General features: G+C 39.5%; 1 protein-coding gene across 1 annotated transcript in view; it reads left to right on the top strand.

The window, feature by feature from the left end:
* Positions 1-12,476, top strand: part of ARFGAP3 (ADP-ribosylation factor GTPase activating protein 3) — a gene marked incomplete at its 3' end in the record, with an annotated part of 23,538 nt that overhangs the window by 2,596 nt on the left and 8,466 nt on the right. Inside the window, exons 3-8 of the mRNA XM_010158731.1 lie at positions 1,845-1,976; positions 3,920-4,003; positions 5,819-5,897; positions 6,284-6,340; positions 8,100-8,146; positions 10,370-10,515. Coding sequence (XP_010157033.1) covers positions 1,845-1,976; positions 3,920-4,003; positions 5,819-5,897; positions 6,284-6,340; positions 8,100-8,146; positions 10,370-10,515 — 545 coding nt within the window. The remainder of the gene's footprint in view (positions 1-1,844; positions 1,977-3,919; positions 4,004-5,818; positions 5,898-6,283; positions 6,341-8,099; positions 8,147-10,369; positions 10,516-12,476) is intronic.

Genomic DNA, 12,476 nt, shown 5'->3' with positions numbered 1-12,476 from the left:
TGCTTTGTCCTTAATGTTGTTTCTTTAAGTAACTTCACCCAAACTTGCTCTCATAATTTTTTTCTTAAAAATCTTCTCAACAATCTGCTTTTTTTAAGTCACTTTAATCATCTGCTGGTTTTCTATATTTTTTCCTATTTCCATACAAGAAATTTCGAATTCAGGGTCATTATTATTTACCTTCCACTTCTGCATTTCCAATCAAACCTTTTTCTTTGAGTCAGGCATTCAGCAGGTCCCTGTCTCTGGCTTACAGATCTGGGCAGCATTGTGCCATCTTCTGCCTATCCTTCCTCAGTTAGACCTTTCTGTATTATTGCTGCTGTCGTACGAATTTACTCACTGAGTTTCTGTTATGCCACGTAGTACATAAAAATCACAGTCTTGACTAATCAGAAGAGGGAGATTTTGCATGAAAAATTCTTTTTTATCCAAGGGCTTAAAGGCTTTGGTTAAACTATATAAACTTTGCTATATAAGGGGTTTAAGGCAGTTGGGAAGAGAAGATGGCAAAGTTTGAAAAGTACTTCTGTTAACCTTAGAAAACATATTCCCGGGGGGATAACAGCAAACCTTTATTGTTTAATTTTATGAATTCTTGTCTTTCTGCTTGGATGTCACCGTTTCCTGTCCCAGAGTGTAGTGTACTCACAGCCACCCCTCAAATCCCCCAAATCCACAATGGCCTGGTTTGGATTACCTAGGAAGATTAATACCTGAAACTTTAAAGACCAGTTCAGTAAAGTGTCAGGACACTTTAAAAAGTAAAATTAACATTTTTCTTCTAATTGCATTAAAAAAATCATCCCTTTTGGTTCCAATTAAATGCCAAATTCTGTTTTACATACTGTTTAGAAGCACTATGAGATTAGCATTAATCATTTGTATTCAATAATTGCCTGATGATGCTGAACCTTGGATAACAGCTGCCCTGAGCTTCGTAGCTATGTAACAGGTTGCTAGAAAATCTGAAGTGTTCTTAGTTCCATACATTGGAAGTGCTCTCATAAATTTATTGATTTACTTTAAGATCCTAAATTGGAATAAATTTTTTTCAATTACATATGTATATTTTGATATAAATGCACATGTATATAAGTATATACGGGTACATATGTGCATACACACACTTTTCTTTTGAAGGAAGATCGTTTTTATACAGTCATTTCAGTGTTATTGAATGTACGTTGTTCTCTCTAGCATGCTGGAGATGAAGCCAAGCAATGCCTTTCAGAGTATCACTGGCAATTTTACCTCCTTCTTTCTATCCTAATTTCAGGTTAGGATTCTTTTTATATGATGACAAGCTTGCACTTGCATATGCTTTTGAAACATCCCATTATTAATTTGGTTTTTCTGTTGTTTTATTTATACATAAAGAGGTTGCCAGAATGGAGTTTTATTTTTAATTTGGAGATCTTCTTTGGAGATTTTTTTTTTTTAATTTTTTATTTTTGGGTTTAAATTGAAAGTGGGGAGGTTTAGATTGGATATCAGGAAGAAGTTCTTCCTGAAGAGGGTGGGGAGGCACTGGAACAGGCTGCCCAGAGAAGCTGTGGATGCCCCATCCCTGGAAGTGCCCAAGGCCAGGCTGGATGAGGCTTGGAGCAACCTGGTCTAGTGGAAGGTGTCCCTGCCCCTGGGAGGGGGGTTGGAACTGGATGGGCGTTAAGGTCCCTTCCAACCCAACCTATTTTATGATTCTACGTAGACCTCATGATTTAGAAGATGAGATTTTGGTAGAGGAGCAGAGTATTTTTATGCCTCAACATATATTTTTATGTTAAATGGTGTTTAGTTTTTAAATCTGTTTCTCATAGCATTTTCCGTGTTCTGCTCCGTAGTCTGCGTTTTTCCATCAACACGGATGCACGACCAACGATACCAACGCAAAGTACAACAGCCGTGGTGCTCAGCTTTACAAGGAGAAGATTAAATCTCTTGCAACACAGGCAACAAGAAAGCATGGTACTGATGTGAGTAGTGTGTGTCCCGTGTCAAGATGTCTGGAAAACTTTATCTTCTTTCCCCCCGGAGTGATTTTAATCCCTACTTAGTAATGTAAAAGATTATCTTACTCTGGGACGTGCTGATAAACATTGCAGTGCATAGGCAAGCTGGGGAGTAAACTGTAGCTTAGCTTGTTTGTTTGGAAAAAGAATATTGAGAAAGCTCAACTAGGTATTTCGGGATCGTTTCTGGGTTATTCAAAACATTAATTTCAACATTTGCAGTAACTTACAGGAGTTCTAGGCAAAAACTTCTGGTGTTCTTCACAATGGCAACTGTTTGCAGGTGTGCTGCAAAATTACATCAGTAATTGTTACTGATGTACAGCGCGTGAAAGTGCTAATAGAACTAACTACAAAATACTTGTGATTTAAGTGGGGTTTGATTTGAAGGGGTAAACGTGGGGTTTTGCTCAAAAATACTAGATGAAAAATCAGCAAATTCAACATGTTCTGAACTTGCTGTTCTGCATTACAAATGCCTATGCAGTCCTGGGGGCTGTCAGAACATTTAGTTGGGTTGCTGACAGGAAGAACGTACTCGCAAAGCACGCGGAATTAGTTTGCTGAGGGGTTGAGTAAGTTTGTCAGCAGTTCAGCGTACACAGAAAGCGTGTTTTGGTTCTGTAACTCGGCTTGCTGCTTCAATTGGTCTGTGACTGAGTCAGCTGAAGTTGATCAGATGTTTGGGAATTAAAAGAAAAGAAAGCTTGGGGTTTTTTTCTTTCTAATTTATGCGTCAAATAGCATGAAATTTACTGGATTATAATAATACTTATAGACCGTATAGGTCACATCACTAACTTCAGTGAGTCAAAAGAAATATACCATGAACAGCTTGACATGTAAAACGTGTTCAAGTAAATACAAAATACCATGGGTATTTATGTTGACAGTAAGTTCCCCAAATGACACTTTGAAGAACTGTGATTATCTTGCTTCAATTACAGATTCCATCAAATTGTTTTAGAGTAAATATGCATTTTTTTATTTAAAGAATTTAGTCAATATGCTTTTTAATTATGTACTGCAAGCTGATGTGACTATGTGCTATCTAAATTGCAAATTTTAATTGTAAATTATTGTAAATAATCATTTAATTATTTAATTGTAAATTATTCAGATAATTAGATTCAGTACCAACCATCCCCTGCTCTGTCACATTTTAAAAATTTCTTCTCTAATTTACTGATTCAGTTGATTGTTGAGTGACCGGGTGAGCTTGTTGCACACTCCGTAGCCCCTTTTTCAGAGGTCATTATTTTTGATCATGTATCTTTTTGCACGTGGTAGTGTGCAGATCACAGGTTCTAGGCCTGTCCTGCACGATGCTAAGAATGACCTGCGGCACTGCCCAGGCCCTCCAGCCTGCCCCGAGGTCAGGCCTAGCTCCAAAATGCTGGTTAGCATCTTGAAGAACTCTGCTCTAACTGTAGCAGAGGTTTTGGGACTCTCAGACTGGGTGGGAAGCTTTGTCAGGAGTAGCAGACCACACTGATACAGCTCTGAAAGCTCTTTCCGATGACTGCTGGTGTTACGTTTCCAGGTTTTTTTGCTTAGGGCAAAATATGAGAGAGAAAATACCTTACATGAGAATCTGAAAAGAAACTTACTTGTTATAAAGTTCTCGTGATATTAAATCTTGACAGTATTACTGCAACTGAGCTTATACTGAGCATTTTGTTAGGAAGTAAATGTGAAGGAACGCATCAAAGATGCAGGAAATAAATAAGAACAAGGAATGTCATATATTGAAGCTTGAATGAATTTGTAAGGAAAAATTATGTACCAGGAAAAAAACCCAATGTATTTATAACTTGGGAAAAAAAAGAGTAGTTCTAAGATTGGAGCATTTGAAAAAAGAAAATATTCATGCAGTTATCCTGTAAAATTCTCTCTTTTAATTCTAGCTGTGGACAGATGGATGTGGAATGCCACCTGTGTCACCTCAAAACAAAGAGGAAGACTTTTTTGCATCCCATGTTTCTCCCAAGGTACAGGTTACCTCTATTTAATTCTTGTTGGTTTTCAAAAACTTAGATTAGCTGTGTGCTCTATGATGAAGATGAAACCCTGAAAGAAAACCATAGAGAAAAAGGGTAGGTCAGGAAGATAACATTTCTCTGCTTTTCCTTCTGTGGGTCTCAAAATCCTTCCTGGATGTGAACCACTTTCAAACGTGGTAATTTAGCATGACCCAAATAGTAACTAAATGAGGAATGGAACTGTGGGTTTTTTTGTAGGCATACAATTCCACTTGGACTGCTGATTTCTTGCTTGGGAGTGCCCAAGCAAGAAATTTAAATATAAATATACTTTAAATATACTATGTGATAACTTCGGGGTTTAATCAGTCACGTTTAACAGTTCTTAAAACATTTCCTAAGCATTTTGCCCCAAAATATTTACATCCTCTGAAAAAGTTGCTTCAACTTTTTCAGAAGTTGCTGCTGTTAGTTATCATTTATTTGATCCTACCTCCTCAAGGGGACAGATGCTGTGCTTATTTCACAGGTTAATGTTTCAGAGACTCTCTTGAGTCTGGTATTTGAAAAATACCAGTGAAAACAACTTCCGCAGTTGTGATCTTAATCTTTGATCAATTAAGTTGTGACTACGCCTAGCATTCCTCAGTGTTGCAACGGTGTTAAGTGTCCCAGTATAACTGCTTTCTGGTACAGTTGCAGCCTGCGAACCCCTAAAGCACAAGTGTGATCACGAGGCATATTTTGGGATATGTCACGACGCTGTGGGCGTGCATGTGCGTTAGCAGCAAGTAACAAAAACCTACGCAAGCTGCTCATATCTGTACCCGGGTAAAGAACACGGTAAAAAGGACATGGCTTTTTAGTGACTTTCTCGTGTATGTGGGAGGCTTAAGGATGAAAAAAAGCTGTGGTTTAAATGTAAATTTATTTTTGATTTTGGTTTTTCAGTTGAGTGGGAAAAACATGAACTGAGGCGAGCTAAATAAACAGAAGTTTAAGCAGAAGAGGGTTGTAAATATTTTTGGGGTTGAGGACAAGAAGTAGGAACTTGGCGCAAACCCTCTTAAGAGAAAGTATGGGTGGGATAAAGTAAATTTTCACGGCCAGCTTTCGGGTAGCTACAAAGGCAGGTGGTTAGAGACAAGCAGTCTGTATACCTCAGGGCGAGAGGTTGTTGGGGTAGAGATGTTTTGAGAGGGAGGTGTCAGGGAGTTTTGAGATTGAGGGAAGAATAAGCATGAACTGGCAGGGACACAGCATTGATGGACAGGGTAACACCAAGCAGATACTGTCCTGACCAGGTCACAAGCCTGCCTGGTGAGGAGCATGTGTCTGAGGGAAGTGGGAGGACTCATCAGGAAGGACTGGGAGGACTAGTCCCCAAAAATTAAATGTTGGAAAACTGGGAGTGTAAGAGCTTGGTGTGGGGAGGAGGTTTGGTGATTCTATGTAAATAAGTGATCGCGATTTCCTTGACTGTTACGAGTAAAAACAGTTGATAGCCAGCCTACAACAAATAAATGTAAAGCACAGTCAAAATGCATATTGGTTTTTTGGGTGGTAAACATATTGAAATTCCTGAGAGGGGGGAAATACGGGTGCTCAGGAGTGGTTTGAAACCAGCTCACTTTTAATAGAGGGGGGCGTTTCTTGTAACTTTAACTGCCTTTCCGAGAACAGGTTTGTAAACCTAGAAGCTGTAGTTGTAAGAATCCAATATTAACCCATCGGGGATGCTTAGTCACTCTTTGAGCTCAGAGCTCTTATTTATTTGCTGTATTTCATTTTGTGCGCACTTCTGATTTTGTCATTTTTTGCAAGGCAAATACGGAGTGGGTGTTGCCAGAGCCAGTTTCTCTGCAGCAGAAAACTTCAGAAAACATTCCAGAATGCTACGAAGGTATGAGTGATTCTTTGCATAACAATGAGCTGCATTTTTCTGGCAGCGTCTTTGTTTAGGCTCTTTCTACCCTACTTGGATAGTTAAATAACCTGACCATGCTAATAACACAAGAATTTTGGGGATGAGGGACGTTTTAGAAGGGTTATGCCAGAATGTGTGGGACTGCATGTTCCTTTAATAATGTGTAATAGAAATCCAAATTAAAATTTGATTCAGAAGTTTTCAGATCAATTTTTGGGTACCTGCTGCTCTTGTAGTAACTGGTATAGGAATAACACATTATACTGTATGTATCAAACAGTACCCTGAGTACAGTGGTTTGGTATTTTAAGCCTTCTGAAGAGTCTTCTATCTTCTTACCCTTGTTATTCACTATGTTTTAGGACCAGAACATGGACCAAGTGTTGATTGCCTCAGTACATCGCCAAAAGCTGCCTTAGGTAATGAGTGTGAGTAGAATCAAATAGCAGCCAGTGTAGTGGACTTAAATATTCGTATCTACAGAGAATGTATGACTGGGCTGAGATGTGGAATTCTTACTTCAGTGTGCACGAGTTCGTGGAAACACCTGAATTTGTGTTACAACAACTTCTGCTAAACAGTGTACTACTTCTAAGAAATCAATTTTAGTCAGTGTTGCTCTCTTTTTTTCCATCTTACCATAGCCGACCTGATGAATTTAAATGCTACAGGTATCACACCTAGCAGAGGTGACCATTGATGTTTTAAAACTCCTGTTAGGCTGCTTTAAGTTCTGCATTTAAAGCATGCAGGTGGAATGGATCATTGTGCTGGGATTAATGGCCTGTTATTTATGTTAAGCGAAGATGTCTTGTACTAATAAGTCGGTCTTATCTAGACAGAGTTTTTGCTCCCCTTTCAGAAAACTGAACATAAAAGTTTAGACTGGAGAAATTTGCGATACAATATCTTCAATGTCCAGAGTCTTAATGTACTTGACACTGAAGAGTGTATTGTACTAGAAGTAAGTAAAAAACAATTGAGGAAAACAGAATAAGTAAAATAGATCAGTGGTTTATCATTTTGAGGGTCATCCTGCAGGAGCAGGTTTCTGCAAATGAAGAACATTGATTCTCAGCAGCATAGGGGTAGTAAAGAGGTGGTGGCTGGGGCTCACTCAGTGCTTAATGAAGCTATGGTCTTCATCGCTGTTTCTGTGTTCACTTGGTTGGGTTTTGGTTTTTTTGAGAGCTGGAAAGTAGGAAAAAGAGTTAACCACATTCACTTCCTGGTTTTCTCATTTGCATTTTAACACATGTTCTCATAAACCAAATGCTCTTCTTGTTTGTTTTGGACATCACAAGTTCCATCTTAAGTGAAGACTCTTTGTTCCATGTATGCCTGTTTCCAGCTAAATTTCAGCTCAAACCAGTTTTTCTGTGTGTCCAGGCATTCAATAGTTGTCATTGATTGAAAACTTCGGCTTGAGGGAGATTTGCCCTGGCTCAGGACAGCTGTCAGGAGGGCAAAATACAGTGCCTTACACAATGTCGTGAGTCCTAGTAAGGTCTCATAAAAAACACCAAGATGAGTTGTGTCAGACTTCACGCAGAGCAGAACGTAGGCCCATTTCGGTGTCTCAAGGTTTAATGCAAAGCATTAAGGCTGGAACTTCCGAACTTTGTGTATCAAGCTAGACTCCCAGTGCTGCACTTAGGCAAGTGAGCAAAGCTCTTCCATCTGGTGAGAGTATGTAGTCACCTCTGATGATGCTTGTGGTTCTGTTTATGGTGAGACAGGTATGTTTTATCTGTATCATCGCTGGGTTTAAACATGGCCAATACCTTTCTGTCCAGGAAAACAAGTCATCTTGGAATTGGTACGGGGTGAGGCAGACCTCTCCTCTAGTCTGATTCAGAATAGCAACCTGTGTTCTTGTTCTGTTTGCTAGCAGATAAATACAACTGAAAACTGAGCTGTAATTTTATTCCTATTGTGTATTTGCAAGAGGTACCATATCCTCATTCGGAGGCACTTTCCCCTATTTTCTTTGAGGTATTTCCATTCCCTGTAAACTCAGCTTAGTGTCTCATTCCCTTCATGTAGAAACTGTAATACTTCAAGGCATTTAAAATAAATTCCAAAACCTATTTGGAGTCTGATATTGTGGAAATTATCTTCTGCAGTTCTGGAATTAATAAAACTGTATGTCAAGTAACGCACATTTAATCCTTGCAGAGGGTACCACCATCATAAAAAAGAAGCCAAATCAAGCTAAGAAGGGGGTAAGTGTATAAAAATAATGCTTATTTTAAACTGTATTATGGATATCTAGGAATAGGTAGATTGCAATGTGGAATTGTGTAGTGTAAGTTAGCACTAAACCGTGCTTGTGTTGGTAACAATTTATGAAACTGAAATGGAATTTAAGAAAGTTTCTATATCAAAAGTCAGTGGTCTCTTTGAAAGTGGATTATTGTTAAGATGAATCTAAGAGGTTTCTGTTTTGTAGTAGAGCGCTTCAGGTCTGTGGGTTGTTTTCTGACCTCAGGTAAATTCTGTTTACCTGTATTTAGCTCACTGAACTGTCACGACTCCCACATCTCTATCTGAGTGTCATTTTCTTTGTGCTCTTTGGACCTCAACAGCAAGTGATTTTTTTTTTTTTCCCAAAAATGAGTAAAATACAAATGTCAAAGCATATATTGATGTCAAGGTCTGTATCCCCCTTCTCTTCAGTTCTTTTCACAACCGTTGTCCCTGCAGCTCCGCTGGTGCCCTGTAACCTTTCTTGGTCGCTTGCTGATGCCAGGTTGCAGGGCTGCTTCAGCCTTTCACCTGACTTAGTCGGCACTGAGATCTTTTTGCAGCAAATCATGAAGAGAGGGAGTTCCAACGACGCTTTTGAGTGACAAAATACACGTGTGGCGTCTTCTGTCAATGTAAGGTGACTTTGAGACATTCAGGTACATGTTTCTGAGCAGTCCTCATCCCATACCACACAGCAGTGTGGTATTTGGTTGTATCTGTAGGTAACTTGCAGCTGCATTCGACTGAAGGTAGTTTCAGGGTGGTTTACAGACCTGTTCCTGGATGGGGCCTTAGCACTTTCTTAGGCATCTGGTCTCTGTAAACCAAGCATGAGGGGAGTCAAATATCTCGGAACTGAGGATTCAAGGAACCTGAAAAGTGAGTAAGACAGTGCAAGTTAAGTTGGCCAGGAAAAGCAAGGTTTTGAATGGATGGCTCCTGAGGCCCAAGAAGAAAATAGCCCTTAGAAAAATTAGAAAAATAGAAAAATAGAAAATTAGAAAAATAGAAAATTCAGGTGACAGTATGTTACAGGGAGTCACTTCTTTCAAGTGAGCGAAAAGATGGCGAAAGATTTTGAAGAATGATTGGAGCAGATTAATTTAGATTGAAACCTATTATTTCTTGCTCCCACTAGAGGTCCCTAACACAATTTCTTATTCTGAGTGCTGTGGGCAGGTACGTTCCCTTCCAGTGGGAACAAGGCGCCTGGGTTCACGGGTGCACGTACAGTTTGAACTGTGGTGTCGGAGCCTCGGACTGTGGGTACGTGGGGCAGAGCTTTTACCTGAAGACTTCAAGGTGTTAATAGGCTGAGATATATGCACTGTGAAAATTCGTGTTGCTGCAGTGTTGCAGAGGAGGGATTACACCCACGGGAGACTGAGAAGAGCAGTCTGAGTGCCGTGTCGCCGTCTGAATCAGCATCATTGTATTTGTAGTATTAAGTGGCTTTGAATCTTTGATAATCAGAATGAAAGAACCAATATATCCTTGTATTGAAGTACTATGACCTAGGATTATTTAAAAAGAACGAGTGCAAATGTGGAACCCCTAAGCTTACGTCTTTATCTAGGAAGAAAGTTTACAGTGCTTTGTCACAGCAAAGGCTCATCGTGCATTCACATTTATGAAAACTTGTATCTTGCTCTCCTACCACGAATCTGTAAATACCTCTGTCCATGCTTACTGAAAGTATGAATAAATCCCTACTTAATCTGAAGATGACACACTAGCACTGGCCAGTGAGAACTGATGGAAGAATCTTTGCCGCTTCTAAATGTGAGTTGCGAATTAAGTGAATGAGCACCAAACGGTTCCATTGCAACGAATTTTATGTTGTTATTCCTACGCAGCAAAAACATTATTAAGAAGGTGGAATTTTGCTATGTATTATCACATTTATTTGAACGTGCCACGCGCTGAACAATTAAAACTGTAATAGTTTCATTACCCTGTAATGGTTGACTGCAGAACTAACTATATTTGTAAGGGTTAGGAGCAGCAGGATGTAGAGGGTCTAAACTGACTTCATTTTCACCATTTTTCTGCTCCAAGTTTTCACTGCTGCTTGCGTATGCTCCTGAACAGAATACAGTGTTTACCTTTGCTTTCAAAGTGGACTGTTAAGTCTCTTGAGGTGATTGTCTCAGTTGTAATGTTGGGGCTTTTGTTTTTTGTTCTTTTGATAAATCAAGCTTGGTGCCAAAAAAGGTGGTTTGGGAGCGCAAAAAGTGAGCAGCCAAAGCTTTAATGAGATTGAAAAACAAGCACAAGCTGTAGATAAAATGAAGGCACAGGAGGATCTTCATAGCGGTAAGAAAACTGAGAAGGAAGAGCCACTGTAAGTATGAATTACATATACAACAGTAAAACATGAAGCCTAATTTCATGTTAATGGAGTAATTGTCAACTTTTTTAATACTACCAGAGACCAACTCATGTAAATAAAACTTCAGTTCTTGCTTTAAAACAAACAAAAAGCCCCACAACCACATGTGGATGATGTGGGCCAAACAGTAATTCCCCATTGCCCTATTTTTTGGCATTAAGTGTATGTTCCTGCAGTTAATGATTTACCACAGAAATAGCTCAGTGCTATCTTTAAAAGCAACCTTAGTGTTAATTCTTATTTAACACAGAAAACACATTCTACTGATACCTGTGTATAAAATATGAAATAAATCTAAAATACGTTAAATTTAGGTATTGCCACAGAAGACTTGCTGCTTGAACTTTCTTGTGTTATGCTACTTACCCTATTTATTTTGTTTTGGTGCAGTCTTTCTAAGAGCAAGGGCAGCATACGAATTTTTAGCTTTATTTGTACTTACTGGGTAAGAATTTCTGTGGTGAAGGCAAGGGGTAGTTTAAGTATGGCTAGAATTACCTGCTTAAGTTTTAGGTGTTTTATACTGGAACTGGCTTCATTTTCACCGAAACCATTTGAATACTTTTGTCTGAGGCTTCAAATCTGTTAGTCCATCTTAATTAATAAATGCTCAGCCCTAAACCTCAGAGGGTGCTATTCCTCATTCCTTCCACTACATTTCTCTGCTACATGTTTTTGTTTTTTATCGTTTTGTTAGTTGTCAATCACATTAGGCTATTAAAATGTTGGTTAGTGTACACTTTGGGTTTTGTATCAGAAATAGATAAATCTATACAGATCCAAGACAGCCTTCAGTGTAAGTTCCCTGCAGCCTTTCTGCAGTGGCCAGAACCCTCTAAAAATATCTGCAGACTCGAGGGGTGCGTGTACGCCTCAGTATATGGATCTGACCCCAGCTGGGGCAAGAGAACTGTATTTCCCTTGAGATCAGCTTTTTGGCTTTTTAACTGCAGATGGCAGTGCATACCAAAATTAAAGAAGGGTGAATACTTGTAAAATTGCATTTGCTTCCAACTAATTTGGGTGGCGGCTTTAGTTTTAAAAGTTTGAGTAATGAGCGTTAGTAAATTAATCCAGTGCGGCTTTGTTACGTGGTGGGAATGGAAGTGATGCTGTTGTGGTCTGGTACTTAGAAGGACAAAGAGCCCTGAGACTTAGAACTTGAACTGTGACTTTATAATTGGTGCACAGTTTCTTTATATTCTGCTGTGCGCTGACAAGAGGGCAGATAACTGGAGTTGCAGGTTTCGTAAGATGGGCTACTAATCTTTCCACTTAAGTGCTGGGTAGGTTTTATCAGTAGCAGTTTCAAGTTGAATTTGAGAGAACAGTTCAGTTTCCTGTGTAACTCTTGGTCTTAAGCTGTTAAGAATTGGTTTAAAATGTCCCTGAATTTACTCTGTGCTTTGAAAATGCGTTTTTCTGATTTTTGTTTGCTACAAACGTCATTCCACAGGTGCATCCTGGTTCGTTTTAAGATGCATCCTTTTATGGTTATAAGCATCTGAACATGAGATGTTCAGATGAGATGCTTTTGTAGTTCTGGCTCCAAGTCCTCTGAAAGTCCCAATCAAAGGATGCCCAGTCATCACAGGATTGAGATGGCTGTCCTTTTTGAAATGCCTTATCCGTGGGGGAGTGACGTCCTGCTCCTTACAGCAGGCTGGTACCCACGTCCCTTGTCTGTGGTGCTGCGCCCCTTTTCATTCTGACGGGTTCAGCCACACAGCTCCGGCCTCGCAGGAGCATGGACTTTGGTAGGGCTGTCTAGTACTTCTGGTTCCAGTTAAGTCAGGATGCATGGGACCAGAAAAAATCCAGCTGGAAGGGGCCTGTTTCAGTCATCAAATAGGTAGGAGACACATTGGAAGAGAATACTCCTTGGTCAAAAACTTGTTTTCTTTTCATTTCTG

The sequence above is a fragment of the Eurypyga helias genome, unplaced genomic scaffold (assembly GCF_000690775.1).
Source record: "Eurypyga helias isolate BGI_N326 unplaced genomic scaffold, ASM69077v1 scaffold1939, whole genome shotgun sequence".
Classification (NCBI taxonomy): domain Eukaryota; kingdom Metazoa; phylum Chordata; class Aves; order Eurypygiformes; family Eurypygidae; genus Eurypyga; species Eurypyga helias.
Note: the sequence above shows the minus strand (reverse complement) of the source record. Positions and strands in the feature narration are given on the sequence as shown.